Source organism: Bubalus bubalis, chromosome 6 (assembly GCF_019923935.1).
Source record: "Bubalus bubalis isolate 160015118507 breed Murrah chromosome 6, NDDB_SH_1, whole genome shotgun sequence".
NCBI lineage: Eukaryota > Metazoa > Chordata > Mammalia > Artiodactyla > Bovidae > Bubalus > Bubalus bubalis.
In genome coordinates this window covers 29,810,114-29,836,631 of record NC_059162.1, presented here as the reverse complement: position 1 = coordinate 29,836,631, position 26,518 = coordinate 29,810,114, and the positions used below count along the sequence as shown (strand labels likewise).

General features: G+C 39.6%; 1 protein-coding gene across 4 annotated transcripts in view; it reads right to left on the bottom strand.

The window, feature by feature from the left end:
- PHTF1 (putative homeodomain transcription factor 1) overlaps positions 1-26,518 on the bottom strand; it is a 70,744-nt gene that overhangs the window by 25,807 nt on the left and 18,419 nt on the right. For 3 of the 4 annotated variants that reach the window (XM_044944534.1, XM_025289425.2, XM_025289436.2), the window contains exons 4-8: positions 17,115-17,184; positions 16,520-16,678; positions 3,491-3,647; positions 2,171-2,305; positions 734-893 (exon numbers count right to left, since the gene is read on the bottom strand). In XM_044944534.1, coding sequence (XP_044800469.1) covers positions 734-893; positions 2,171-2,305; positions 3,491-3,647; positions 16,520-16,678; positions 17,115-17,184 — 681 coding nt within the window. The remainder of the gene's footprint in view (positions 1-733; positions 894-2,170; positions 2,306-3,490; positions 3,648-16,519; positions 16,679-17,114; positions 17,185-26,518) is intronic. The other variant, XM_044944533.1, reaches the window with a different exon arrangement.

Here is a 26,518-nt window from a genome sequence, read left to right as displayed (position 1 = left end):
CAAACAAGGGCTCTGTGCCAATCTGTAGGGGTGGGATGGGGAGGGAGATAGGAGGGAGGTCTGGGAGGGAGGGGACATGCATGTACCTATAGCTGATTCTTGTTGATGTATGACAGAAAAAACCACAAAATTCTGTAAAGCAATTATCCTTCAATTAAAACATTAAAAAAAAAAATAAAAGCATCTATCTCCCAGAGCTGTTGAAACAATTAAGTGAGTTATTACATGTAAATCACTTAGAATAGTGCCTGATTGCAGTAATGGTTCAAAAAAAATTAGCTCTTTTCATAACTCATAAATGCCACAGTCTAACAAATGATAAAATATTTCATGACTATAACATAAAAGTCTAGTTATTTTTAGACATAAAGCAGAATAATAGCTCTATCTAAACATAAAAATATTTTCCCAAACCTTAACACACACTATTCCTGCCTCTCTGGAAGATGACATGGAAGCCTCTACACCAATCTGTTCATTGAATCTACCAGCCTCCTCCTAAGTCTTGGACCAGGGGCAGATACAACAATAAGTTCTGCCCCTAGAAATTGGAAGAATAAGGTAAAATCTTCATATTATTCTTCATGGTGTTCTCCTTTTCATGTCCTTTGGTTTTACATTACAAATGCCACAAATCTATTAGAATCTATTGTGTGCTTTTAGCAGAGTCTAAGAATAGAAAATTTTACACAAGAAAAGGACCAGGTAATACTTATACTCATCTAAATCTTACCCTACGGCCCTTTTCTCCATCGGAAAATTTTGCTTTCTCTCTTGTTTGCCACATTCTGATCTCTGGTCGACACTGTCTCTTCTTGATGATAGGATGCAGACAACCTGAATCATAGTCAGTTTCCGTCCCTCTGTTACATATTAATTTAACTCTTTTCATCCTATTTTTTTTAAAGGAAAAAAAATGATTAGTAATTAGTTTTCTGAAAGTAGTATCTTTCATGAAACCACTTTTCTTCTGAGGAGTAGAATATGTTAATCTGGAAATCAAGAAGATTCAGAAATCGTGTTTTTCAGGCTCTCCAGCTTTCCTAAGGGTGTAGGAAGCCAGAATATAGTTCTCTCTCTACTTTCCAAAGACTTGGGTCAGTTGATTGAGAGGAATCCTGTTCTTTTTGGTTTTGCAAGGAAGTAGGTTCACAGTCTTCCTCTCAAACACAAAGCCAACCCCTCCCTCACACTGCCTGTTTGTTACACTTCACAGGATGTCTTTCCCTCTTCTGTCCTTCAAAGCCCAGTAACTCTCAGCTCTTCCGTGACTCCTGCCGACTGTGTCACCCCAGAATAGTCATTCCATCTGCTGAACTGCATGGCCTTCAGTCAGCATGATACCATTCACGGTATTTTCACATTGTTGTGACTGCCTCATGCTAGTTTTACTTTCCTAATAAGACGGTAAATCACTGAGAAGAGGAAAGTGCAGTGCCCAGCACAATGTTCAGCTAAAGAACTCAAATGCTTCAATAAAAGAGTGTCAACTTATCTTTAGAAAAATAGGTGGACACAATTTGTCTTCAAAAATGAAGCTGCAGAACACTTTACTTTTGAGTCACAAACATTAATATATGACAAAAATAAGTATTTCTTCGAGTCACAGTACCGCTGTCATGACCTACAAAATCATGCAGGAGGTCGAAGTTGTCTTAGACTCATCTCCCCTTCTGTCCTACGGCCCACTGACAGCAGCCTCCTACCCTGCATCCCACATCTATAAAGAGAAATCAGCTCTCACACTGAAAAATACCTCATCTCCTAAAAATTCTTCTTTCTCTCAAGACATTTGCCAATATGGCTTAAAATATTTAATCTTTGAGAGTATTTATATTCCTGTAATCTTGTGGTCTAAAAAGCCACTAAAGATCAAACAGAAGGACACTTTTATGGTAGATAACTGGACTTATGGGTAATACGGCAGACACTGGTGATGCTGTGAATAAGAAAACCACTCTAGAACTTTTAAAAATCACACCACTATGATAATATGCTTATGCTGCATACTCCTAAAACCTAATCAGGTTATGTACTATGCAAACACTAACGTGAACACAAAAACAAGTAAAACTTCCTTTTTATGGGAAGTATTAATAAGTATTAATTTGGTGAAAATGTGAAAATTGGGAAGTATTAATAAGTGGGAAGTATTAATAAGACTTCCCACCTGTTGCCAAAGAGAGTCCTCCAAAAACTACCATTAAGGGGTGCAGATTCCAAAGTTTCCACTCCTCTGGCTTTATCAGAGGAGTTATTTCCATTTTCTCGGCTCCCATCACCATTCACAGTTTTTCGTAATTTTCTACAAAAAAATATTTCAACAACTTCAGATTATTCAAGACCTTTTCTATTTGTGCTTAGAATATCCCTACCATTTACCACCTGAAATTAAGTATAATGAACTTCTCATAATGAGGATAAATTACGCATGAACATTTCTGATTTAAGGGCAAAAACAGATTCCAAAGATACCAAAGGGTATCATTTTGTTCATTCATTAAAGAAACAGAACTGCTATTCAAAAATATTACTAGCAGGAAAATTTTCTTATATATGATCAATAGTCTTTTCAGGAAACACTAAAAAAAATAATGAACAATTTCTTTAAATATGGATGTCAGAAATCTACCCATTTGGCACATTTAATCAGGGAAACATGAAATAATAGCAAGCAAGCATTTTTTTGGCTATCCTATGCAGTGAAAAGATATATCCTGTAAATACCAATGAAACACAGCAAAATATTTCTTTAGAAAACATTAAATAAATTAAACTGAATTTTCAAGGAATATTCTTTTCTGGGGAGAAAAAAAAAATATGTTTAGAAAATAACATTCAAAAATAAGTATAAATATGCTGAAATTCTTTGCACCAAATGAAAAAATCTTAAACTCCTTGGGGGAACAAAAACTTATCAATACTCTGAGGAAAGATGACTTGTGGAAGATAATACCATATATACTTTAAAAATGTTTAACAGTTCCAAAACCCATACACAGCACATGATCAGTAAAGACATGACATGAATCCAACGTGTAGAAAAGTTAAATCTTTATTAAAAGTTCAGAACATGTAGAAATCAATTCTTTTTATTTACTATTGAAAAAAGGTAAGAACATTAATACCATTAATCAGACATACTAAGATCCTTGTATATAGTGAATTTTCACCAAATTTTAAGACTGAATTGTGAAGAATGCTTTACAAAAATCATCATTTAAGGTAAATTTTAGTAAGGAATAATACAGTATAGAAATTTTCCTTTTAAACAACTGTACTGAATGACCCCCTCCCGGTTAAAAGTTTATGACAAAGTTTCTTAGCATCAGGGAGAAAAGTAAAAGTAAAGCACTCAATTTCTTCTAGCCAAAAAAAATAATGAAAAATATATGCAAAAGAGGAAGACTTTTATTAATTTATTTAAGATTTTGTTCTACAATGCCTCTCCTAGAAAATACACAACCACGAGTACAACTTCTTATCTCACCTTCTTCTCCGATTTCCATTGTTCCCTGATGGCCTTGTTATCTGAGTAGACACAATTTGACAGTGGACAGTTCCCATGAGTAACATAAGGCACAAGGGTCCGAGGACTTCACTTACATTCACGATAGGCATCATAAAATATAACACGAGTGCTATCACTGAAAAGAAAAGGTTTCAAAATGGAAACCATTAAGGCTCATCTTTAAAATCAATTCTAATAACCATACAGATTATTTCTCCAAAAATCTATCATGTAAAAAGGATACAGGTGATTTCCTTCAACACAATCCACCTGCACATTAGCTGGGTGAAAACCTGAAGCCCTAGATCACAGAGCGAGTGAAAAATGATGTGTCCACAGGATATGCCTTTCTGGCAATATGATAGTCTAGGTATTTCTAGATATTTCCACCACGAAACAACTAGCTGCCATATAATCCTTCATACTGTTGCTCTGCTCAGAGGAATAGTATTTTTCAAGGCCCAGAGTTATATGTAGCAATTAGTAGATCTAAGATTTGAACCCAGGCAGCTAGGCTCCAGAGTCTTTTTTGGGACGTGGGGGGCGGAGGGGGGAGGTTGCACAGTGTGACATGTGAGATCTTAATTCCCAGACCAGTGATAGAATGCAGGCCCCTGCAGTGGAAGCATGGAGCCCTAACCACTAGACCAACAGGGAATTCCTAGAGTCCTTACTGTTAACTGCTATGCTACATTTCCTCTCTGTATGTGCAAAATGTCCAAAGATATAAAAAATGAAAGAAACAGAAAAATATTACAAATTATCTCCCAAAACTTTCAGATACAAGTTTACAGATTAGTTCTTTCAGACTTGCTCATAAAGATGATTCTTGTGCTATACGAACTTTTCTATGTGGAGAAAAATTAATTTCATTCCCTAATACCCTGAAGCGGAGAAGGCGATGGCACCCCACTCCAGTACTCTTGCCTGGAAAATCCCATGGATGGAGGAGCCTGGTGGGCTGCAGTCCATGGGGTCGTGAAAGTTGGAGACAACTGAGTGACTTCACTTTCACTTTTCACTTTCATGCATTGGAGAAGGAAATGGCAACCCACTCCAGTGTTCTTGCCTGGAGAATCCCAGGGACAGCGGAGCTTGGTGGGCTGCCGTCTATGGGGTCGCACAGAGTCAGACACGACTGAAGTGACTTAGCAGCAGCAGGAGCAGCAGCAGCAATACCCTGAAGAGCATTCTTGCCTTGAAAACCCCATCAACAGTATGAAATGGCAAAAATATATGATACTGAAAGATGAACCTCCCAGGTCAGTAGGTGTCCAATATGCCAATGGAGAAGAGAGACATAGCTCCAAAAGGAATGAAGAGGCTGAGCCAGAGCAGAAATGATGCCCAGTGGTGGATGTGTCAGGGGGTGAAAGTAAAGTTCGATGCTGTAAAGACCAATATAGCATAGGAACCTGGAATGTTACGTCCATAAATCAAGGTAAATTGGAAATAGTCAAAGAGGAGATGGCAAGAGTGAACATCAAAGGAGTAAAGGGCTGAAGACACTGAGACATCACAGCAATGCTGGAAAATAACAACAGCAATACATGCTCCACCCTCCACTCTCTGCCCGGACAAAATAACCTTTAAGCAACAGTAGAACAAAAGTATTTCAGATTAAAAAACTAACGATTTCTCACCAAAGGCCTGCATTACTTCTATTCCTTAAAATGTGGATCCTCAAGAAGGAATGAAGAGTATTGCAAATGGTAAATACCTTGGTAAAATTAAACACAATTTGTCATTTTACTCTACTTAAAATGTATAGGCTGATTTAAAACAAAAATTGTTATCTTGTGGGGTTTATATGTGCTTATAATGCATATGGCAACTGTATTGTAAAGGGTTCAGTTCAGTTCAGTTCAGTTCAGTCGCTCAGTCGTGTCCGACTCTTTGTGACCCCGTGAATTGCAGCACGCCAGGCCTCCCTGTCTATCACCAACTCCCAGAGTTCACCCAAACCCATGTCCATCAAGTCAGTGATGCTATCTAGCCATCTCATCCTCTGTCGTCCCCTTCTCCTCCTGCCCCCAATCCCTCCCAGCATCAGAATCTTTTCCAATGAGTCAACTCTTCGCATGAGGTGGCCAAAGTACTGGAGTTTCAGCTTTAGCATCATTCCTTCCAAAGAAATCCCAGGGCTGATCTCCTTCAGAATGGACTGGTTGGATCTCCTTGCAGTCCAAGGGACTCTCAAAAATCTTCTCCAACACCACAGTTCAAAAGCATCAATTCTTCAGTGCTCAGCTTTATAGTCCAACTCTCATATCCATACATGACTACTGGAAAAACCATAGCTTTGACTAGATGGATCTTTCTTGGCAAAGTAATGTCTCTGCTTTTTAATATGCTGTCTAGGTTGGTCATAACTTTTCTTCCAAGGAGTAAGCCTCTTTTAATTTTATGGCTGCCATCACCATCTGCAGTGATTTTGGAGCCCCCCAAAATAAAGTCTGACACTGTTTCCACTGTTTCCCCATGTATTTGTAAAGGGTAGGGGAATTAAATGAACCTAGAAAACTGCAAGGTTTTTACACAATAGGCAAAGTGCCCAGGTTCATTACTTGCAAGTAAGGAAAGACATGGAATGTTGGGAGTGCCTTTAGATCAGGTCGTTACTCTCTTAGGTATTAGCCAAGAGAAATGAAAGCATATGTGCACACAAACATTTGTATCTGAATATTCATAGCAGTTATATTTGTAATAGTCCCATATTGAAAAAAATTCAAATATCCATCAACAGGTGAAAATATATACAAACTATGTCCCATTCAGAAAATGGAAGGCTACTCAGCAATGGGAATCAAGTACTGACATACAACAACATGAGTGAATTTCAAAATAATTTTCCTAATAAGTCAATCAAAAACAGAGCACAAATTCTATTCTACTTATATAAAATTCTAGAAAGTGCAAACTAATCTGTATTAGTAGAAAGCTGATAAGTGATTTCTAAGAGAGAACAAAGGAGACAGAGGAGAGGGATGAATTATAAATAGGAAAATGAAAACTTTGGGGAAGGGTGGATTTGCTCATTACCTTGATTTATTATATACCTTGATTATATTTTCACAAGTGTATATATATGTCAATTGCATTTCATTGTACACTTTAAATAAATTCTAATTATTATACATTAAAAAAAAGTGTGAAAATCGACATTTTAGGAATCAGTGAACTAAAATGGACAGGAATGGGCAAATTTAATTCCAATGACTATTTTATCTACTATTGTGGGCAAGAAATCCTTAGAGGAATAGAGTGGCCCTTATAGTCAACAAGAGAGTTCAAAATGCAGTACTTGGATACAATCTCAAAAATGACAGAATCACCTTGGTTCATTTTCAAGGCAAACCATTCAACATCACAGTAATCTAAGTCTATGCCCCAATCACTAATGCCAAAGAAGAAGAATGGTTCCATGAAGATCTACAAGACCTTCTAGAACTAACAGCAAAAAAAGATGTCCTTTTCATCATAAGGGATTTGAATGCAAATAAGTAGGAAGTCAAGAGATACCTGGAGTAACAGGCAAGTTTGGCCTTGGAGTACAAAATGAAACAGGGCAAAGGCTAATAGTTTTGCCAAGAGAATGCACCAGTCATAGCAAACACCCTCTTCCAACAACACAAGAGAAGATTCTACACATGGACATCATCAGATGGTCAGTAGCAAAATCAGATTGATTATATTATTTGTAGTCGAAAATTGAGAAGCTATATACAGTCAGCAAAAAGAAGACTTAGAGCTGACTGTGGCTCAGATTATGAGCTCTTTATTGCCAAATTCAGACTTAAATTGAAGAAAGTAGGGAAAAACCACTAGGCCATTCAGATTATAGAATGGAAGTGACAAACAGATTCAAAGGACAGGATCTGATAGAGTCCATGAAGAACTATGGATGGATGTTCACAACATTGTACAGGAGGTGGTAACCAAAACATCCCCAAGAAAAAGAAATGCAAAAAGGCAAAACGGTTGTCGGAGGAGGCCTTACAAAGAGCTGAGAAAAGAAGAGAAGCTAAAGGTAAAGGAGAAAAGGAAAGATATACCTATCTGAATGTAGAGTTTCAAAGAATATCAACAAAAGATAAGAAAGTCTTCTTAAGTGAACAGTGCAAAGAAATAGGGGAAAACAATAGAATGGGAAAGACTAGACATCTCAAGAAAATTAGAGATAACAAGGGAACATTTTATGCAAAGATGGGCACAATAAAGGATAGAAACAGTATGGATCTAACAGAAGCATGAGATATTAAAAAGAGGTGGCAAGAATACATAGAAAAACTGTACAAAAAAGGTCTTAATGACCCAGAGAACTATGATGGTATGTTACTTAGCTAGAGCCAGACATCCTGGAGTGTGAGTCAAGGGGGCCTTAGGCAGCATTACTATAAACAAAACTAGTGGAGGTGATGGAATTCCAGCTGAGCTATTTCAAATCCTAAAAGATGATACTGTCAAAGTGCTGTACTCAATATGCCAGCAAATTTGGAAAACTCAGCAGTGGCCACAGGACTGGAAGAGGTCACTTTTCATTCCAATCCCAAAGAAGGGCAATGCTAAAGAATATTCAAACTATCACACAATTGCATTCATTTCACATGCTAGCAAGGAAATGCTCAAAATCCTTCAAGTCAGGCTTCAACAGTACGTGAATCTGCAATTTTCAGATGTACAAACTGGATTAAGAAAAGGTGGAGGAACCAGAGATTAAACTGCCAACATCCACTGGATCATAGAAAAAGCAAGAGAATTCCAGAAAAACTTTTTGCTTCACTGACTACATTAAAGCCTTTGACTGTGTGGATCACAACAAACTGTGGAAAATTCTTCAAGAGATGGGAATACCAGACCACCCTATCTGCCTCCTAAGAAATGTGTATGTAGATCAAGAAGTAACAGCTAGAACCAAACATGGAACAACAAAACTGGTCCAAAATTGGGAAAGGAGTACATCAAGGCTGCAAATTGTCACCCTGATTATTTAACTTATATGCAGAGTACATCATGTGAAATGCCAGGCTGGATGAAACACAAGCTGGAATCAAGATTGCTGGAAGAAATATCAATAACCTCAGATATGCAGACGACACCACCCTAATGGCAGAAAGCGAAGAGGAATTAAAGAACTTCTTGATGAAGGTAAAAGAGAAGACTGAAAAAGCTGGCTTAAAACTCAACATTCAAAAAATTAAGATCATGGCATCTGGTCCCATCACTTCATGGCAAATAGATGGGGAAAAGATGGAAACAGTGACAGACTATTTTCTTGGGCCCCAAAATCATTGTGATGGTGAATGCTGCCATGAAATTAAAAGATACTTGCTCCTTGGAAGAAAAGCTATGACTAAACTAGACAGCGTATTAAAAAGCAGAGACATCCACTCACTTTGCAGACAAAGGTCCATCTAGTCAAAGCTCTGGTTTTTCCACTAGTCATGTATAGATGTGAGAGTTGGACCATAAAGAAGGCTGAGCGCTGAAGAACTGATGCTTTTGAACTGTGATGTTGGAGAAGACTCTTGAGAGTCCCATGGACAGTAAGGAGATCAAAGCAGTCATCCTAAAGGAAATCAGTCCTGAATATTCATTAGAAGGACTGATGCTGAAGCTCAAGCTCCAATACTTTGGCCATATGATGTGAAGAGACTATTTGCTGCTGAAGACCCTGATGCTAGGAAAGACTGAGGGCAGTAGAAAGGGGAGGCAGACGAGGAGATGGTTGAATGGCGTTATTGACTCAGAGATGTGAGTTTGAGCAAATTCTAGGAGATAGTCAAGGACAGGGAAGCCTGGTATGCTGCAGTCCATGGGGTTGCAAAGAGTCAGACATGACTGAGGAACTGAACAACAATACCCTGATACCCAACAAATATAACAACAGCAAGAAAACAATAAACTACAGACCTTGCAGACTCGTGAATATGGATACAAATTTACCTCTAAAATGTTAAGCACCATGAAGGCAAGGATATTTGTCTATTTTGTTCACTGCCATATCAAGATAGTATCTGGCACAGAGTACACATGCAATTATTTGTTGAATGAATGATTAAAATACTTCAATGTAAATTTGACAATATAGCAAAAGAATAATTCACCAAGACCACATAGGGTTTATGCTAGAAGGAGAGTAGGAAATCCTTCTCAAAGCCTAAAAGAGTACTTGGCACAGACATGTTAGGCACTTAAGGAATTGCTGACTGAGACAGAATCTATGAAATTTAATATTTTAATAGGATGTAGTTTTGATCATGTGCATACATGTCATCTCAATCACCAATTGTGTAAAAGGACTTTGTCCCTGATTCCTGAGAGGTAACTCTTGGAATTTCCCAAGGGTTGGAAAGTGTCTTTGTTTTCACAGTGGTTCCCTTGGACCACACCAGGTAATATATGCCAATAAAATGACTAAGAATAGGAGCAGCCATACCAGAAATACCAACTATGTAATTAGAGGGCTGGGGCTCTGAACTACATTATATCACCCTGATCTTTGGGGAGGGAACAGGAGCTAAAGACTGAGTTTACTTCCATGGCCAATGATTCAATCAACCAGGCCTACATAATAAACCCTCAATGAAAACTCTGAATTCCAAAGCTTGGGTGAGTTTCTCTGGTTGGTCATACCTTGTGCATATTGCTATCCATCAGGGATAGAAGGTAACACATCCCTAAAGATGACAAAAACTTCCTGATTGGAGCCCGCCCAGACTTTGCCCTGTACATCTCTCCTAATTTGTATCCTTCTGCTATAATAAAACTGTAAATACAGCACTTTCTTGAATGCTTTGAGTTATTCTGGTGAATTATCAAACCTGAGGGAATGAGTGGGGGACCCTGAAAGGCTGAACAGAGTAAGGATAGCCCTAGGGATCCCCAAAGTAAGGCTGGTATCTTGGGAAGGACTGTGCCTTTAACATGTCAAGTCTGGTCCAATTCTAGAAGTGAAAACGCATTCCATAAAATTAAACATCTGTTCCTGATTTGTAATTAATCTTAAATGTCAATCTTTACTAAAATACTAGGAATGTAAAAATATGTTAACATGCTAAAGAATATATAAGTAGTACACACCTTGGCAGCACATATACTAAAGAACATATAAGCAAAATCAACATACATCATATTAATGAAGACATTCTGAACAGAAACAAAATAGGGTGACCACTCTTCCTGTTAACACTGCTCTAAATATGTAGACTAATTCTATGAAATCAAATGTATGGTAAAAGACCAACTTTTCATTACACTAACAATTGGGCTGTATAATTAGAAAATCCGAGAGAAGCACTGAAAAACTGTTAGAAAAAATGAGAGTTTAGAAAACGGCTGGTTATAACAATTTTAATACAAACTAAAATCTTGCAAATATAACAGCAAATACTAGTAAAAATACATAAGCAAATAAAAAGCCTCATACCTAAAGCAGCAACAACAAAAATAAAGGCAAACTATTTTCCTTTAATATGGAACTTCCCTGATAGCTCAGTTGGTAAAGAATCTGCCTGCAATGCAGGAGACCCTGGTTTGATTCCTGGGTCAGGAAGATCCACTGGAGAAGAGATAGGCTACCCATTCCAGTAGTTTTGGGCTTCCCTTGTGGCTCAGCTGGTAAAGAATCCGCCTGCAATGCAGAAGACCTGGGTTCGATCCCTGGGTTGGGAAGATCCACTGGAGAAGGGAAAGGCTATCCACTCCAGAATTCCATGGACTGTATAGTTCATGGGGTTGCAAAGAGTTGGACACGACTGAGCAACTTTTACTTTCAAGCATCCTCTGATGGATGACATACATAAACAAAGTGTGGTCTATACACACAGTCAGTTACTATTCACCCTCAGAAAGGAAAGAAATATTGGCACAGGCTACAAATGGATAAATCCTGAAGACATTATGCTAAGTGATATACAGTATGATTCTATTTATGTGAGATAGCTAGAGGAGTCAAATTCATACAGTCAGAAAGCAGAATGGTAGTTGTCTGGGGCTGGGGATAGGACGAAGTGGAGAGTTATTGATTTAAGGGTACAGAGTTTCAGTTTGGAAAAATGAAAAAAACTCTAGAGATGGATGGTGTTAATAGCAGACTAGTACTGTGAATGGACTTAGTATCACTGAACTGTATACTTAAAAATGTTAGATGGTAAATTTTATGTGTATTCTACCATATGGAAAAAAAAATGAGCGTAACAAGATCTAAGCAAGCTTTGTAAGAAAAAAATAAATTCCTACAAAGCTTTACAAAAAGATATAATAGAAGATTTGACTAAAAGGAGAAAAATACCAATTTTCTCTCTATTCCCTCCAAATATATATCTATATTTTGGAGTGGGGTATGGGGAGTTCCAGTCCAAATTTCAATTTTTTTGGTCTTTGATCATGATAAAATATTCTAAATTATTTTGCAAAGAGTAAGCAAGTAAGAATACCTAAGAGAAAATGTTGGAAAAAACAGAGTAATCGAGGAATACTTGTCCTGCTCAATGTTACTGTATATTAAATAGCTACAGTAATTAAAGAAATATGGCACTGATATGAAAATAACCAGGCAAATTGATGGTACAGAATATATGGTCCAGAAATGGACCACAGCATATGTGAAAATTTAATATATATAATTTATCTCAACAAGAAAGGAAATTCTTTAATAACAAACATGTGGAAAAATATTTAACTTCATCCTTACAAGTAACCAAAGAAATGCAAATTAAATAAGCAAAATACTAACTTTGGTATATCAAATTAGGTAACATTTTTTAAATTATGATAATGCTGATAAGATTGTGGTAAAACAAAATCTACTACTTTCCAAAAGAATTGTCACCAGCAGTTTCACTATATGCACTAAAAACCTTAATATCTTTAAGGTCTTTGATCTGTTAATTTTATTTCAGAGAATAAACTCCAAATATATAATATATGAAAATTTTTGTTCATGATGGCATTAATTAATAGGAAAATACTAAAAACAACCTAAATGTTCACTAAATGAGAAAGCTTATGTGAATTATGGTACTTTTATATAATGGAATATTAAATAGTTATAAAAAGTGTTTACAGTAAATCCTTATGATAGACTCATACAGACTTTAAAATATTGGGTTGGCCAAAAAGTTTGTTAAAGTTTTTCCATAACATCTTAACAGAAAACCCAAGAAAGCTTTTTGGTCAACTTAATAGTATGAAATGATGGTGTGTCCACATGATGGAACATTATGCAGCAATTAAATTATATTTTTGAAGACAATTTAAAAAAACTGATGCATGTAAAAGAAAATAAAAATCACCCCAAATTCTATCACCCTAACCCAACCTTCCCCTTTCACCTACTCTTTCTTCTCATTCACATCTATCTGCTCAGGACTCACTATATCTACATTGCCCTCTTTCAGGAAGTGTTTCTGGTAAGCAATAGAGTACAGTGAAGAGCATACACTGGGTCCCTATACATAGTGAGAAGAGAGAAAACATCAGGTAGTGATGTGTGACACATAGTCCCCTGTGACAGTGACTGAGGGGTGGCAGGACTATTTAGAAAGTACAGATATGGCAAGTTTATGAAAGCTACATCTGAGTGCAGATCTTAAAGACGAGAGAGAAGACAGTCATGTGAAAAACCTTACAATTATTTCAATCAGAAAGAAAAGCCCTGGGTAAGGAAAAGAAAAAGGCCTCTGCCTGCAGTGAGCAAGGAAGAAAGTGCTAAGACATGGCATCCGAGAGTTCAGCAGAGGAGCAACCACGTAGCGCACTGGAGGCCCTGGTGAGGAGGTTTGGGCTTCTATTCTAAGAGCAATAAGAAGTCACTAAAGGGTTTTAAGCAGCGAAATGGGATATAGGTTCCATTTCAAAAGATTTCTAAATAGACATTTCTCCATAGAAGACATACAGATGGCTAACAAACACATGAAAAGATGCTCAACATCACTCATTATCAGAGAAATGCAAATCAAAACCACAATGAGGTACCATTTCACGCCAGTCAGTATGGCTGCGATCCAAAAGTCTACAAGCAATAAATGCTGGAGAGGGTGTGGAGAAAAGGGAACCCTCTTACACTGTTGGTGGGAATGCAAACTAGTACAGCCACTATGGAGAACAGTGTGGAGAGTCTTTAAAAAACAGGAAATAGAACTGCCTTATGACCCAGCAATCCCACTGCTGGGCATACACACCAAGGAAACCAGAATTGAAAGAGACACATGTACCCCAGCGTTCATCGCAGCACTGTTTATAACAGCCAGGACATGGAAGCAACCTAGATGTCCATCAGCAGATGAATGGATAAGAAAGATGTGGTACATATACACAATGGAGTATTACCCAGCCATTAAAAAGAATACACTTGAATCAGTTCTAATGAGGTAGATGAAACTGGAGCCTATTATACAGAGTGAAGTAAGCCAGAAAGAAAAACACCAATACAGTATACTAACACATATATGGAATTTAGAAAGATGGTAATGACAACCATGTATGCGAGACAGCAAAAGAGACACAGATGTATAGAACAGTCTTTTAGACTCTGTGGGAGAGGGAGGGGGGGATGATTTGGGAGAATGGCATTAAAACATGTATAATATCATATAAGAAACGAATCGCCAGTCCAGGTTCGATGCAGGATACAGGAAGCTTGGGGCTGGTGCACTGGGATGACCCAGAGGGATGGCATGCGGAGGGAGATGGGGGGGTGGTTCAGGATGGGGAACAAGTGTACACCCATGGCGGATGCATGTTCATGTATGGCAAAACCAATACAATATTGTAAAGTAAAAAATAATAATAATAATAAAAAATTAAAAAAAATAAAAATAAAAACCAAGAGATTTCACATAAAAAAAAAGATTTCTCTAACTGTTGTGAAAAGAATGATGGGTAGAAAGAAAACTCAGAATAGACATTGTTCCAGTGATCAAGGCAAAGGGATGCTGGGGCTCTGGCCTATGATGGTGGCAACAGAGACTGGGTTACATGCTCAAGACATATTCCAGAGGTCAGACTTACAGACCTGGTTACAGATAGGATGTGAGAGTTGATGACAGAGTAGAAGGGAGTGAAAGTGTTAGTTGCTCAGTTGCGTCTGACTCTTTGCAACTCCATGATTGCAGCCCACCAGGCTCCTCTGTCCATGGAATTCTTCAGGCAAGAATACTAAAGTGGGTAGCCATTCCCTTCTCCAGGGGATCTTCCCAACCCAGAGATAAAACCCAGGTCTCCTGCACTGAAGGTAGATTCTTTACCCTCTGAGTCATTAGGGTAGAATAGGAAGGCTTAATTTTTCACTTGAAAATTGGGTGGTTGATGGAATCATTTAATGAAATGGGGAAAGATTTGAAGAAGAATCAGTTCAGTTCAGTCGCTCAGTCTGACTCTTTGTGACCCCATGAACCGCAGTATGCCAGGCCTCCCTGTCCATCACTAACTCTCAGAGTCTACCCAAACCCACGTCCATTGAGTTGGTAATGCCATCCAACCATCTTATCCTCTGTCCTTCCCTTCTCCTCCTGCCCTCAACCTTTCCCAGCATCAGGGTCTTTTCAAATGAGTCAGCTCTTCACATCAGGTGGCCAAAGTACTGGAGTTTCAGCTTCAACATCAGTCCTTCCAATGAACACCCAGGACTGATCTCCTTTAGGATGGATTGGTTGGATCTCCTTGCAGTCCAAGAGACTCAAAAGTCTTCTCCAACACCATAGTTCAAAAGCATCAATTCTTCGGTGCTCAGCTTTCTTTATAGTCCAACTCTCACATCCATACATGACTACTGGAAAAACCATAGCCTTGACTAGATGGACCTTTGTTGGCAAAGTAATGTCTCTGCTTTTCAATATGCTGTTTAGGTTGGTCATAACTTTCCTTTCAAGGAGTAAGCGTCTTTTAATTTCATGGCTGCAATCACCATCTGCAGTGATTTTAGAGCCCCCAAAAATAAAGTCAGCCACTGTTTCCACTGTTTCCCATGAAGTGAAGGGACCAGATGCTATGATCTTAGTTTTCTGAATGTTGAAATTTAAGCCAACTTTTTCACTCTCCTCTTTCACTTTCATCAAGAGGCTCTTTAGTTCTTTACTTTCTGCCATAAGGGTGGTGTCATCTGCATATCTGAGGTTACTGATATTTCTCCCAGCAATCTCAATATCCACCTGTGCTTCCTCCAGCCCAGCGTTTCTCATGATGTACTCTGCACATAAGTTAAATAAGCAGGGTGACAATATACAGCCTTGACGTACTCCTTTTTCTATTTGGAACCAGTCTGTTGTTCCATGTCCAGTTCAGTGTGTACAAAAGAAGATTGTAAAAAAATTAAAATTCAATTATATCCAAATATAACTTAAGTTCAAGATACCTATTAAATCTTCATATGGAAATGTCAAATAGGCAGTTGGCTTTACAAGCCTATGTTTTCCCTGCTGGCTCAGATGGTAAAGCGTCTACCTATAATGCAGGAGACCTGGGTTCGATCCCTGGGTTGGGAAGATCCCCTGGAGAAGGAAATGGCAAACCACTCCAGTACTCTTGGCTGGAAAATCCCACGGACAGAGGAGCCTGGTAGGCTATAGTCCATGGGGTCGCAAAGAGTTGGACACGACTGAGCGACTTTACTTTCACTTTACAAGCCTACAGTTCAGCAGAGGTCAGTTTGAAGATATTATTTTGAGAATCACCTTGTTAAAGGAACAAGGCTTGATAAGAGTACCTAGGGAAAAGAATCTGGGATCTAACCTTGAGGATTCGAAGCTCAGTCAGAAGAAAAGTTTACAAAGGTCTGGTCAATGAGACAGGTGGAAAGAAATTGAAGAGAGAAGAGTTAGACAATCATATCTGCTCTCTCTGAACAAATAAATTTAAGATGATCTCGAAATAGTGAATGTCCCTTCATTTTTTTGTACATGAAACCATCAAATGAAAGGGTAAATATAAGGGACAGGAAGGTCTGCATGATGTAATAGCATAAGCAGCAAAAAGAAACTCATAGTTTATCCAAACTTCTCCAATTACCTTGCATGAGGTAAAGCAGTAGCAGCCAAACAAAGATTCTTAAAGAGGTAACTTGAATCCACCAACTGCTGAAAAGTGGAAAAAACACAACTCGAACAAGCCCCTTCCGAGTCAGAGATGTCCATGGAATTTCAGGTTTGGCTTTAGCAAATGTTGAGCCTTTAAATATACATAAAACAAAACATCAAACATTTTCATACACGAACGCCCACTTGTAACACTACACTAAAAACAAGTGAGAGCAAAAATCAGCACATAACTTGTTCAGTTAAAAAGAATCCACTTAGATGTTCCAAACATATACTAACCTCAGTCAGCCTCCTTTGAATGATATACAATATATTTTTCTTCATTACACAGCAGTAGGTCTCCAAATTCATCTCTCTTTCACCCTCACAGAAACCTTGCAATTTACATAGCCACACAGTATTAAGCAAAGGGGAAAGAAGACTAAAGCCTGAATGATGAGGGAAGAACACTACTTTGGGGAATTAAAGTATACCATGTAGAGATGATATCTAAGAAGAATCTTTAGCACTCCAAGGAAATAACATAATGATATACCTAAAAGAAACAAGTCAACTTTAGAACTCACCTCTGATTAAGTCAACATCAATCAAGTCTGCCTTTATGTGACCCATCTTTTTTGGTTTGTTTTTGAAGCCCTAGAATAAAACAAAACAAAAAAACAGAAATAAAGTTTTAAGAATCCCCTTTAAAACAAAAGATACGCTTACATCTTTTTTCTCTATTCCTGACTCCCTTTTACTGGTACATTTAATCCTAATGCTCCTTAAAGGAATCTGTCATTAGTATTTAAGTTTTATCAAGTAACACGTGCATATACTTTTATTATCTTTAAAAATAATCAAACAGTACCAAAAGGTCAGTAAGTGAAAAATAGGTAGTCCCTAACCCACCTTACCCACTTCTCCCAATTTTATTCATTAAAAACAAATAGCTTTCATCTTTTTTAGCCCTTTTTCTTGTTGTTTACTTACATAGGTCTAAATAATATGTTTATACTGCTATTTTTCAATTTATTGATTTAAAAAATCATCTATGCACTCCTAATATATGAGAATTAAGCTCTCTTACACAGCACTAACTCCTACAACCTAACTTCCACCCAAAAACATTTATCTTCACAATACAGTCAATTAATTTCTGGCAAATCAGTAATTAGTTGTTTATGAATGATTCCTTGTGTGTATTTTTCCATTTATTCTATGATGTCAGTGAAAATAATTTATCCGTTTCCAAATACTCAAATGCCAGAAAATTAATCTAAGTCTTTTTTTTCCCTAAAGGAAAAAAAAAAATTCCTGGAAACCCCCTTCCCAGGACCCTCTATCTTGCTGCTACAACTGGACGAGTTGCTGCCTGGGCCTGCTGCACGTCTATCACCCCAGAACTTCTCGCTCCCTGATAATCCCCTTCTCCATCTCTGCACTGAGTCACTGCTCTATCCATGTTCTTGGGGCACATTCCTTTAGCAGCTTCCTGAGAAAAAGGGTTACAGAAGATCACGTTCTCAATCCTTGTATGTCTGAAGATTTTACTCTGCCCTTATACTTGATTAAAAGCTACACTAGAGGATTTCCCTGGTGGTCTAGTACTTAGGAATCTGCCTGCCAATGCAGGGGGCATGGGTTTGACCCCTGGTCCGGAGAGATTCCACATGCCATGGGGCAATTGAAGCCCTTGTGCCACAACTATGAGTCCACACACCCTAGAGCCTGTGCTCTGCAACAAGAGAAGCCATAGCAATGAGAAGCCTGCACACAGCAATGAAGGCCCAGTGCAGCCAAAACCAATAAAAATAAAGCTACATTAGATGCAGAATTCTGAGTTGTTAATCATCTTCCCTCAGGAATTAAGACACTGTTTCATGGTTTTCTAGCTTCCAATGTTGCTGTTGCCAACTCCAATGCCATTCTGATTCCTGATCCTTTGAATGTAAATTCTTTCCTCTTAATCCTCACTTTATCCATGGTGTTCAGAATGATGTCTTTTTTTTTGACAGAAGTAACATTCATAATAAGTCATGTACTTTATCACATAATGATATGCCTTGATATACGAGTCTTTTATCATTTACTGTGCTGAGAATCCCTTCCATATAGAAATACATGTCTTTCAGTTTTAGGGACATTTTCTCATAATTTATATTTAAATTTCTTCTAAGACTTAACTTTTCTATTTTCTACCTCTTTTGTCTTTTTGTTCTCTTTCTAAAATTTCTTCTAATTCTTCTATTGAATTTTTCATTTTGGAGCAGAGACTGCCACCCTGTCCGGCCTGCCATGCCATCCACCGCACATGCTGGGCTGTCACTCCAGGACCTTGTTTCAGACAGGCAAGCTCCCCCATCCATTAAGCCAGTCTCTGTCGCTGACTCCAAGCTCTTTCTTTCCTCTGGAAGCTGCGTGGAGCACAGACCTTGGAGGCCTGTGGGGTGCAGCCCAATAGAGGAGTGTGAACTCTAAGGCAAAACTATCCTTCACTAGAGTCCTAATGAAGTCCAGACAGGACACAGTGGTGAGTAAGTGTGAACTGATTCCAGGGTTGGTTTGTTGTTGCTTTTAAAGCTAGACTTTGCCGTATTTCACCACGGATTAAGTGGAGGGGAGGGTTGAGGAGAAGGCAGAAGCAAGTGTTTCTATTTTAGACGCTAGAAACATTTATTAAAGTGGGGAAACCAAGTGTCCCACTTCTCACACCGTTCGCTGAACCCAGGGTGGGCAAGGTGTGAGTGGAGAAGCTGGAAGGAAACTTGAGGAGCCGTAGGAACTGCAGACACATTTATTCTCTCTGGGCTCGCAAGGCAGCTGTAACACAGCCATGCTGTATTCTCTGATGGCTGACCCAGCAGACACAGCCAAAATGCAGCTGCAAGGGCTTTTCAGGTGAGCTTATACAGGCACACAGAACAAAAGTGGCCCCGTGGCCAAGCAAGTATATCCTGATGCACATGCACAGTGCTACAGATGATCTCAGCTATTACATAACCATGTGATGTCATGGTTTACAGAATGTGGGCTGAGAGGCCGTAGGGCAAGAGCACCAGGCCACCGCCATCTTGACTAACTGCTCCTTCCTACATTCCATCCCTTCAGGGTCTTTTGCCTCACAATACATGCACAGTCCATCTTCCATGATAGTCCCTTGGTGAGTTGATGCTGACCCTTGGATCCACATCCCATAACAGCAGTACAGGATACAACAAATAGCACTCGTCACCCAAGATGCAACCTGGAACTCATGTTACCTGCAAAAGCCCCCACAGGCATCAGGCCCACCCCTCAAGGAGGGGATTTTGTGCTGTTCACAGGTCACCCACATGATTACATTTTTTAAATCTGAGGACACACAGAGGACACTGCTTTTATAATATACTGTTTTAAATCTACGTCACAGGACATAGCCTTTACAGTAAACACAACATCAACATAACAACTTCATTGATGCTGGACGCTTCCATTTCACCCAGTCTTCTGTAACCAGCCTGTGGCATATAGTTGGGCTATGCAGGTACCCTTGGGGAAGGACCTGGAATGTCCACTCGCATCCCTCCCAAGTGAATGCAAAGTGACACTGGCTCCCAGCTGTTATAGCTATAGAGAAAAAAGCATTAGCTGAGTCCACCACACGGTGGTAAGTGTCAACGGGCACGCATAGGTGGCACCGCCTCACTTAGTTCTCTGTGATCCACAGTCATCCCCCATGAGAATCAGGCTTCCGAACAGGCCACACGGGGGAGTTAAACGGACTGGACTCTAAGCGGGGTGTACAATGTCCACTTTTGCCAGCTCGGCAATGGTGGCGCCTGTTTCTTCATAGCCACTTGGTAGGTGATACTGTCTCCCAGCTGTCACCCTCCAAGGCGCTGGCAGTAACTGTGGGGGATGCTTTGTATAGCCCCTCACAACAGCCTTCACCACAGGCATTCAGAGACGAAACTCCCCCACGGAGGTCTGTAACATTAAGACTTGCAGAACATCTATCCCCAAAATATATTCTAGGATCAGGGACACATACACAGTATACACCTGCACAGGGAGTCACCCAGTTTCTAAAGGTAAGGACACAGCTTTTACCTTAACCGTTTGGCCGCCACAGACGTCAGTGTGTGCACTATGATTGGAAACTGTTCTGGCTCGCCATAAACAAGCCTGCGTTCGGCACCGGTGTCAACCAGGGCCATTACTCTGTACATTAGCCAGTGACCAGTGAATAGCAAGTTCCACGTGGGGCCTCCCGTCCCCTCTTGGGCACTGTGGGCAGGCATGTTGGCCTGAGCCCTATTCAAGGTGGAAAAGGCCATCTGAAGGAGCACCCTTGGGCACCATAAAATATTTTAACTGAACTGCTGTATCTCTTGCTGTGTATGCGTCTCCCATTTGGTAAACTTCTGCTTGGTTCTCAGTTGCTTCCATAACTCTAGAAGTACGTGCTAAGTCAATTCAGTCATGTCCAATTCTTTGCAACCCTATGGACTGTAGCCCACCAGGCTCCTCTGTCCATGGGATTCTCCAGGCAAGAATACTGGAGTGGGTTGCCATGCTCTCCTCCAGGTGGTCTTCCTGACTCAGGGATCGGACCTGTGTCTCTTATGTCTCCTGCACTGGCAGGCATGTTCTTTACCACTAGCACCACCTGGGAAGCCCCTCTAGGAGTATATCAATTTTATTTCTGTCAATTCCCACTGCCAGTAAATCGGCCCACATCTGCATTTACATCACCTGGACAGGGTCTTTACCAGATTGGTCCCCCTTCGGGATCTTCACACTCCTAAAACCTTTGGCCTGCCACCACCCTCTATTTCTCCCAAGGCAGCCACCATCAAGCTGGCCTCATAGATGGGGTGCCCCACATAGGGTGCAGAATACAGATATCCAAAAGAGGTGAGCGAGGCATTGTTCAAAATAGCATCTCACATGCTACCTATGAAATGCTTGTCATCTGAGCCTCAGGTATTTAGGTTAAACATCAACTGCTTCATGCCCAGTTCTCTCATCACTTGAGTCAGTATCTGGGAGCTCTCCCATGTTCGCCCACATGGTGTGGATGGCAGTGTTAATCCATTCTATCAGGGTGTGTTTGGTTAGATGCATAAGTACTCTGCAATCTTTGTTTCAACAAGGGGTGAGTAGTTATAGATGCTAACTGCTCTGTCTCATCCCCGGAACAAATGACACCATCCACCCCTGCATCCCAGAGTTGCAAAAGCCACGCTGCCAAGGGTTCCCCTTCTTTTGCTGAAACTGCTTACACAAGTTAACGAACTCCGTCTGAGTATATGGTCAATATGTTGTGAATTCAGTCACATTGGGGGCCCCTTGAGGATGTTCCCCCAGCCCGGGCCACAGGTTGCTCATTCTTGACTTTCTATTGTACAACGGGCCTTGCTGACAAGTGGAGACCTGTGGTCTCAGTGTGCATCATCGTTCAAGTTCCTTCACCAGGAACTATACTCGGCATCTCAGCATCAAGCCCCCATAGCTTTGAACTGTGTCTGTGAGCATCTGTGCTGTATCTCAGTGTATTTTATGCATCTGATGGCAGGATATGTCCTAAGATAATTACTTCATCACTTTATGCTACTTTGGCTTACAAAAAGTTTCACAGGAATGCTCTACTTTTGGATAATGGGGGAAACCTGTATATTCATATTTACTGAACATGTTTTATTAACACATAAAAAATGGTTTTGCAGGAAAGACTCAGGATCTGAAAGTCATGATAACTTTGCTGTATATGACGACTCACAAGCAAATTTGTAAATTATCTTTTGTGTTTCAAAATCCTGGTTTGCCTAACAGTTTTATTTCATTAGTATTAATAAGGAAAATTGTTTCAGAGGACTGGATAAAGAAGATGTGGTACATATACAGAATGGAATATTACTCAACCATTAAAAAGAAGGGAATAATGCCATTTGAAGCAATGTGGATGAACCTAGACAGTGCCATACTGAGGGAAATAAGTCAGACAGAGGAGGAGAAATATTATGGAATCTAAAAAGAAATGATACAAATGAACGTACAAAACAGAAGGAGACTCACAGACTTAGAGAATGAACTTACGGTTGCAGGGGGGCAGGGGCCAAGGATGGGAAGAAGGGATAGTTGGGGAGTTTGGGATGGACATATACACACTGCTATACTTAAAATAGGTAACCAACAAGGACCTACTGTACAGCACTTGGAACTCTGCTCAATGTTATGTGGCAGCCTGGATGGAGGGGAGTTTAGGGGAGAATGGATACATGCATATGCATGGCTGAGTCCTTCTGCTGTTCACTTGAGACTGCCACAACATTGTTTGTGAACTGGCTACACCCCAATACAAAATAAAAATTTTTTAAAAATAAGTAAAACTATTTTTAAAAGATGAATTTTAATTTTATGCTCAATCAACACTCAAATATGCTAGTTCCTGATTAAATTTTTTAGATATTTAACCATTAAAATTATTATAAAAATAAAAGGTTAGAATAATTTGATGTTTCTCTATTTTAGATACTGAGTCAATATTGATCTTTAGTTCTGTTTAACTGAATAGATGCAGCCAAACAATTTCTTTAAGTGAATCCTATATTTCTATCCAATTAACTGTATATTTTACCAAAAAAAAAAAAAAAGGTTTAAAACTCTAAATGCAACAAAGTTAAATCTAAGAAGGAATCAAATTTTGAAAATTAGACATTTCAGGGGCAAAAATAGCCCTCTAGAAAAAAACATGTGCACTAATTTTTGAAATATGCATAATATTCATGGGAATAACAATGATCTTGTGCTACATTTGAAATCAGAAATGAAAAGTTTAAAAGTAAAAATATCATTGTATTGTATTCTACCAGACATAGGCCTTGTGGATATCTGCATCAGTATTATTCTAACTAAAGATGCTTAAAGTGCCTTAACTTTAGAGCCAAATTAATTTTTCTACTTTATTGCTTTCTAGACTTTATGGCACCCCACTCCAGTACTCTTGCCTGGAAAATCCCATGGACGGAGGAGTCTGGTAGGCTGCAGTCCATGGGGTCGCTAGAGTCGGACACGACTGAGCGACTTCACTTTCACTTTTCACTTTCATGCATCGGAGAAGGAAATGGCAACCCACTCCAGTGTTCTTGCCTGGAGAATCCCAGGGATGGGGGAGCCTGGTGGGCTGCCGTCTATGGGGTCGCACAGAGTCGGACATGACTGAAGCGACTTAGCAGCAGCAGCAGCAGCAGCAGCAGCAGAGGTAAATACCGAATTATGAAAACCTTACTTAACAATGGAAACACATTCATTCTCTTAGTCAACAAACACACAACATGCTTCTTCTCTATGCCAGACACTCTACTTGAGCTCAGCATAGAGCAATAAAGAGGTCAAAGCATGGCTCCATCTTAAGAGTGTGCACAACGCAGAAGAGAAAACAGATAATAAAGCTGAATGTTTGAGTGTTCCTCAGGAAAATGTTCCCTGAACCTCCTTCACCGCTTTTTCTTTCCTAGGAGGACAAATTGGATTTGGATTAAAGATTTACTGAGCATGACCCTGCCCACCAGAGCAAGACTCAGTTTTACCCACAGCCAGTTCGTCCCATCAGGAAGCTTACACAAGCCTCTTATCCTCATCCATCAGAGAACAGATAGAAGAAGCAAGACTATAATCCCACAGTCTCCAGAATGAAAACCACAATCACAGAAAGCTAACCAAAATGATCATATGGATCATAGCCATGTGGAACTCAATGAGGCTATGAGCCATGCCATGCAGGACTCAAGACAGATGGGTCATGGTGGAGAGTTCTGACAAAACATGGTCCACTGGAGAAAAGAAAGGCAAACCACTTCAGTATTCTTACCTCGAGAATCCCATGAACAGTATGAAAAGGCAGAAAGATATGACACTGGAAGATGAGCTGCCCAGGTCAGAAGGTGTCCAATATGCTACTGGGGAAGAATGGAGAAATAGCTCCAGAAAGAATGAAGAGGCTGGGCCAAAGTGGAAATGACGCTCAGCTGTGGATGTGTCTGGTGCTGAGAGGAAAGTCCAATGCTATAAAGAATGATACTGCATAGAAAACTGGAATGTCAGGTCCACAAATCAAGGTAAATTGGACATGGTTAAGCAAGAGATAGTGAACATTGATACCTTAGGAATCAGTGCACTAAAATGGATGGGAAGGACAAACTTAATTCAGATAACCATTGTATCCACTACTGTGGGCAAGAATCCATTAGAAGAAAGGGAATAGCCTTCATAGTCAACACGAGTCAGAAATGCAGTACTTGGGTTCAATTTCAAAAACGACGGAGTGATCTCGGTTTGTTTCCAAGGCAACCATTCAACATCACAGTAATCCAAGTCTATGCCCCAACCACTGATGCCAAAGAAGTTGAAGTTGAATGGTCCCATGAAGAACTACAAGACCTTCTAGAACCAACACCAAAAAAAGATGTCCTTTTCATTACAAGGGATTGGAATGCAAAAGCAGAAAGTCAAGAGATACTTGAAGTAACAGGTAAGTTCGGCTTTGGAGTACAAAATGAAGCAGGGAAAAGGCTAACAGAGTTTTGCCAAGAGAATACACTGGTCAGAGAGACTACCCTTTTCCAACAACACAAGAGATGACTCTACACATGAACATCACCAGACAGTCAATATCAAAATCAGATGGATCATATTCTTTGCAGCCAAAGATGGAGAAGCTCTATACAGTCAGCAAAAACAAGATCTGGAGCTGACTGTACCTCAGATCATGGGCTCCTTATTGCCAAATTCAGGCTTAAATTGAAGAAAGTAGGGAAAACCACAAGGCCATGCAGGTACGACCTAAATCAAATCCCTTATGGTTATATAGTGAAGTGACAAATCGATTTAAGGGATGAGAGCTGCAGGTAGTTCTCCTCCTGGAGAACTATGGATGGAGGTTCATAACACTGTACAGGAGTTGGTGATCAAAAACATCCCCAAGAAAGAAGAAATGCAACAAGGCAAAGGGGCTGTCTGAGGAGGCCTTACAAATAGCTGAAAAAGAAGAGAATTGAAAGGCAAAGAGAAAGGGAAAAATATACTGAAATGAATGCAGAGTTTCAGAGAATAGTAAGGAGAGATAAGAAAGCCTTAAGTGACCAATGCAAAGAAACAGAAGAAAACAATAGAAGGGGAAAGACTAAAGATCTCTTCAAGAAAATTAGAGATACCAAGGGAACATTTCATGCAAAGATGGGCACAATAAAGGACAGAATTGGCAAGGACCTAACAGAAACAGAAGAGATTAAGAAGAGGTGGCAAGAATACACAGAAGAACTATACAAAAAAGGTCATAATGACCTAGATAACCATGATGGTGTGGTCCCTCACCTACAGCAGATATCCTGGATTATGAAGTCAAGTAGGCCTTAGGAAGCATTACTACAAACAAAGCTAGTGGAGGTGATGGAATTCCAGCTGAGCTATTTCAAATCCTAAAATATGATGCTGTGAAAGTGCTGCACTTAATGTGCCTGCAAATTTGAAAAATTCAGCATTAGCCACAGGACTGGAAAAAGTCAGTTTTCATTCCAATCCCAAAGAAGGGAAATGACAAAGAATGTTCAAACTACTGCACAGTTCATTTCACATGCTAGGAAGGTTATGCTAAAAATTCTTCAACCTAGGCTTCAATAGTAAACCAAGAACTTGCAGATGTACAAGCTGGATTTAGATGGCAGAGGAACCAGAGGTCAAATTGCCAGCATCTGCTGGATCACAGAGAAAGCAAGCGACTTCCAGAAAAACATCTATGTCTGCTTCATTAACTACACAAAAGCCTGTGACTATGTGGATCACAACAAACTGGAAAATTCTTAAAGAGATGGGAATACCAGACCACCTTGCCTGTCTCCTGAGAAACTGTACGCAGGTCAAGAAGCAACAGTTAGAACTGGCATGGAACAACGAACTGGCTCAAATTCGGGAAAGGAGTACAACAAGGCTGCATACTGTCACCCTGCTC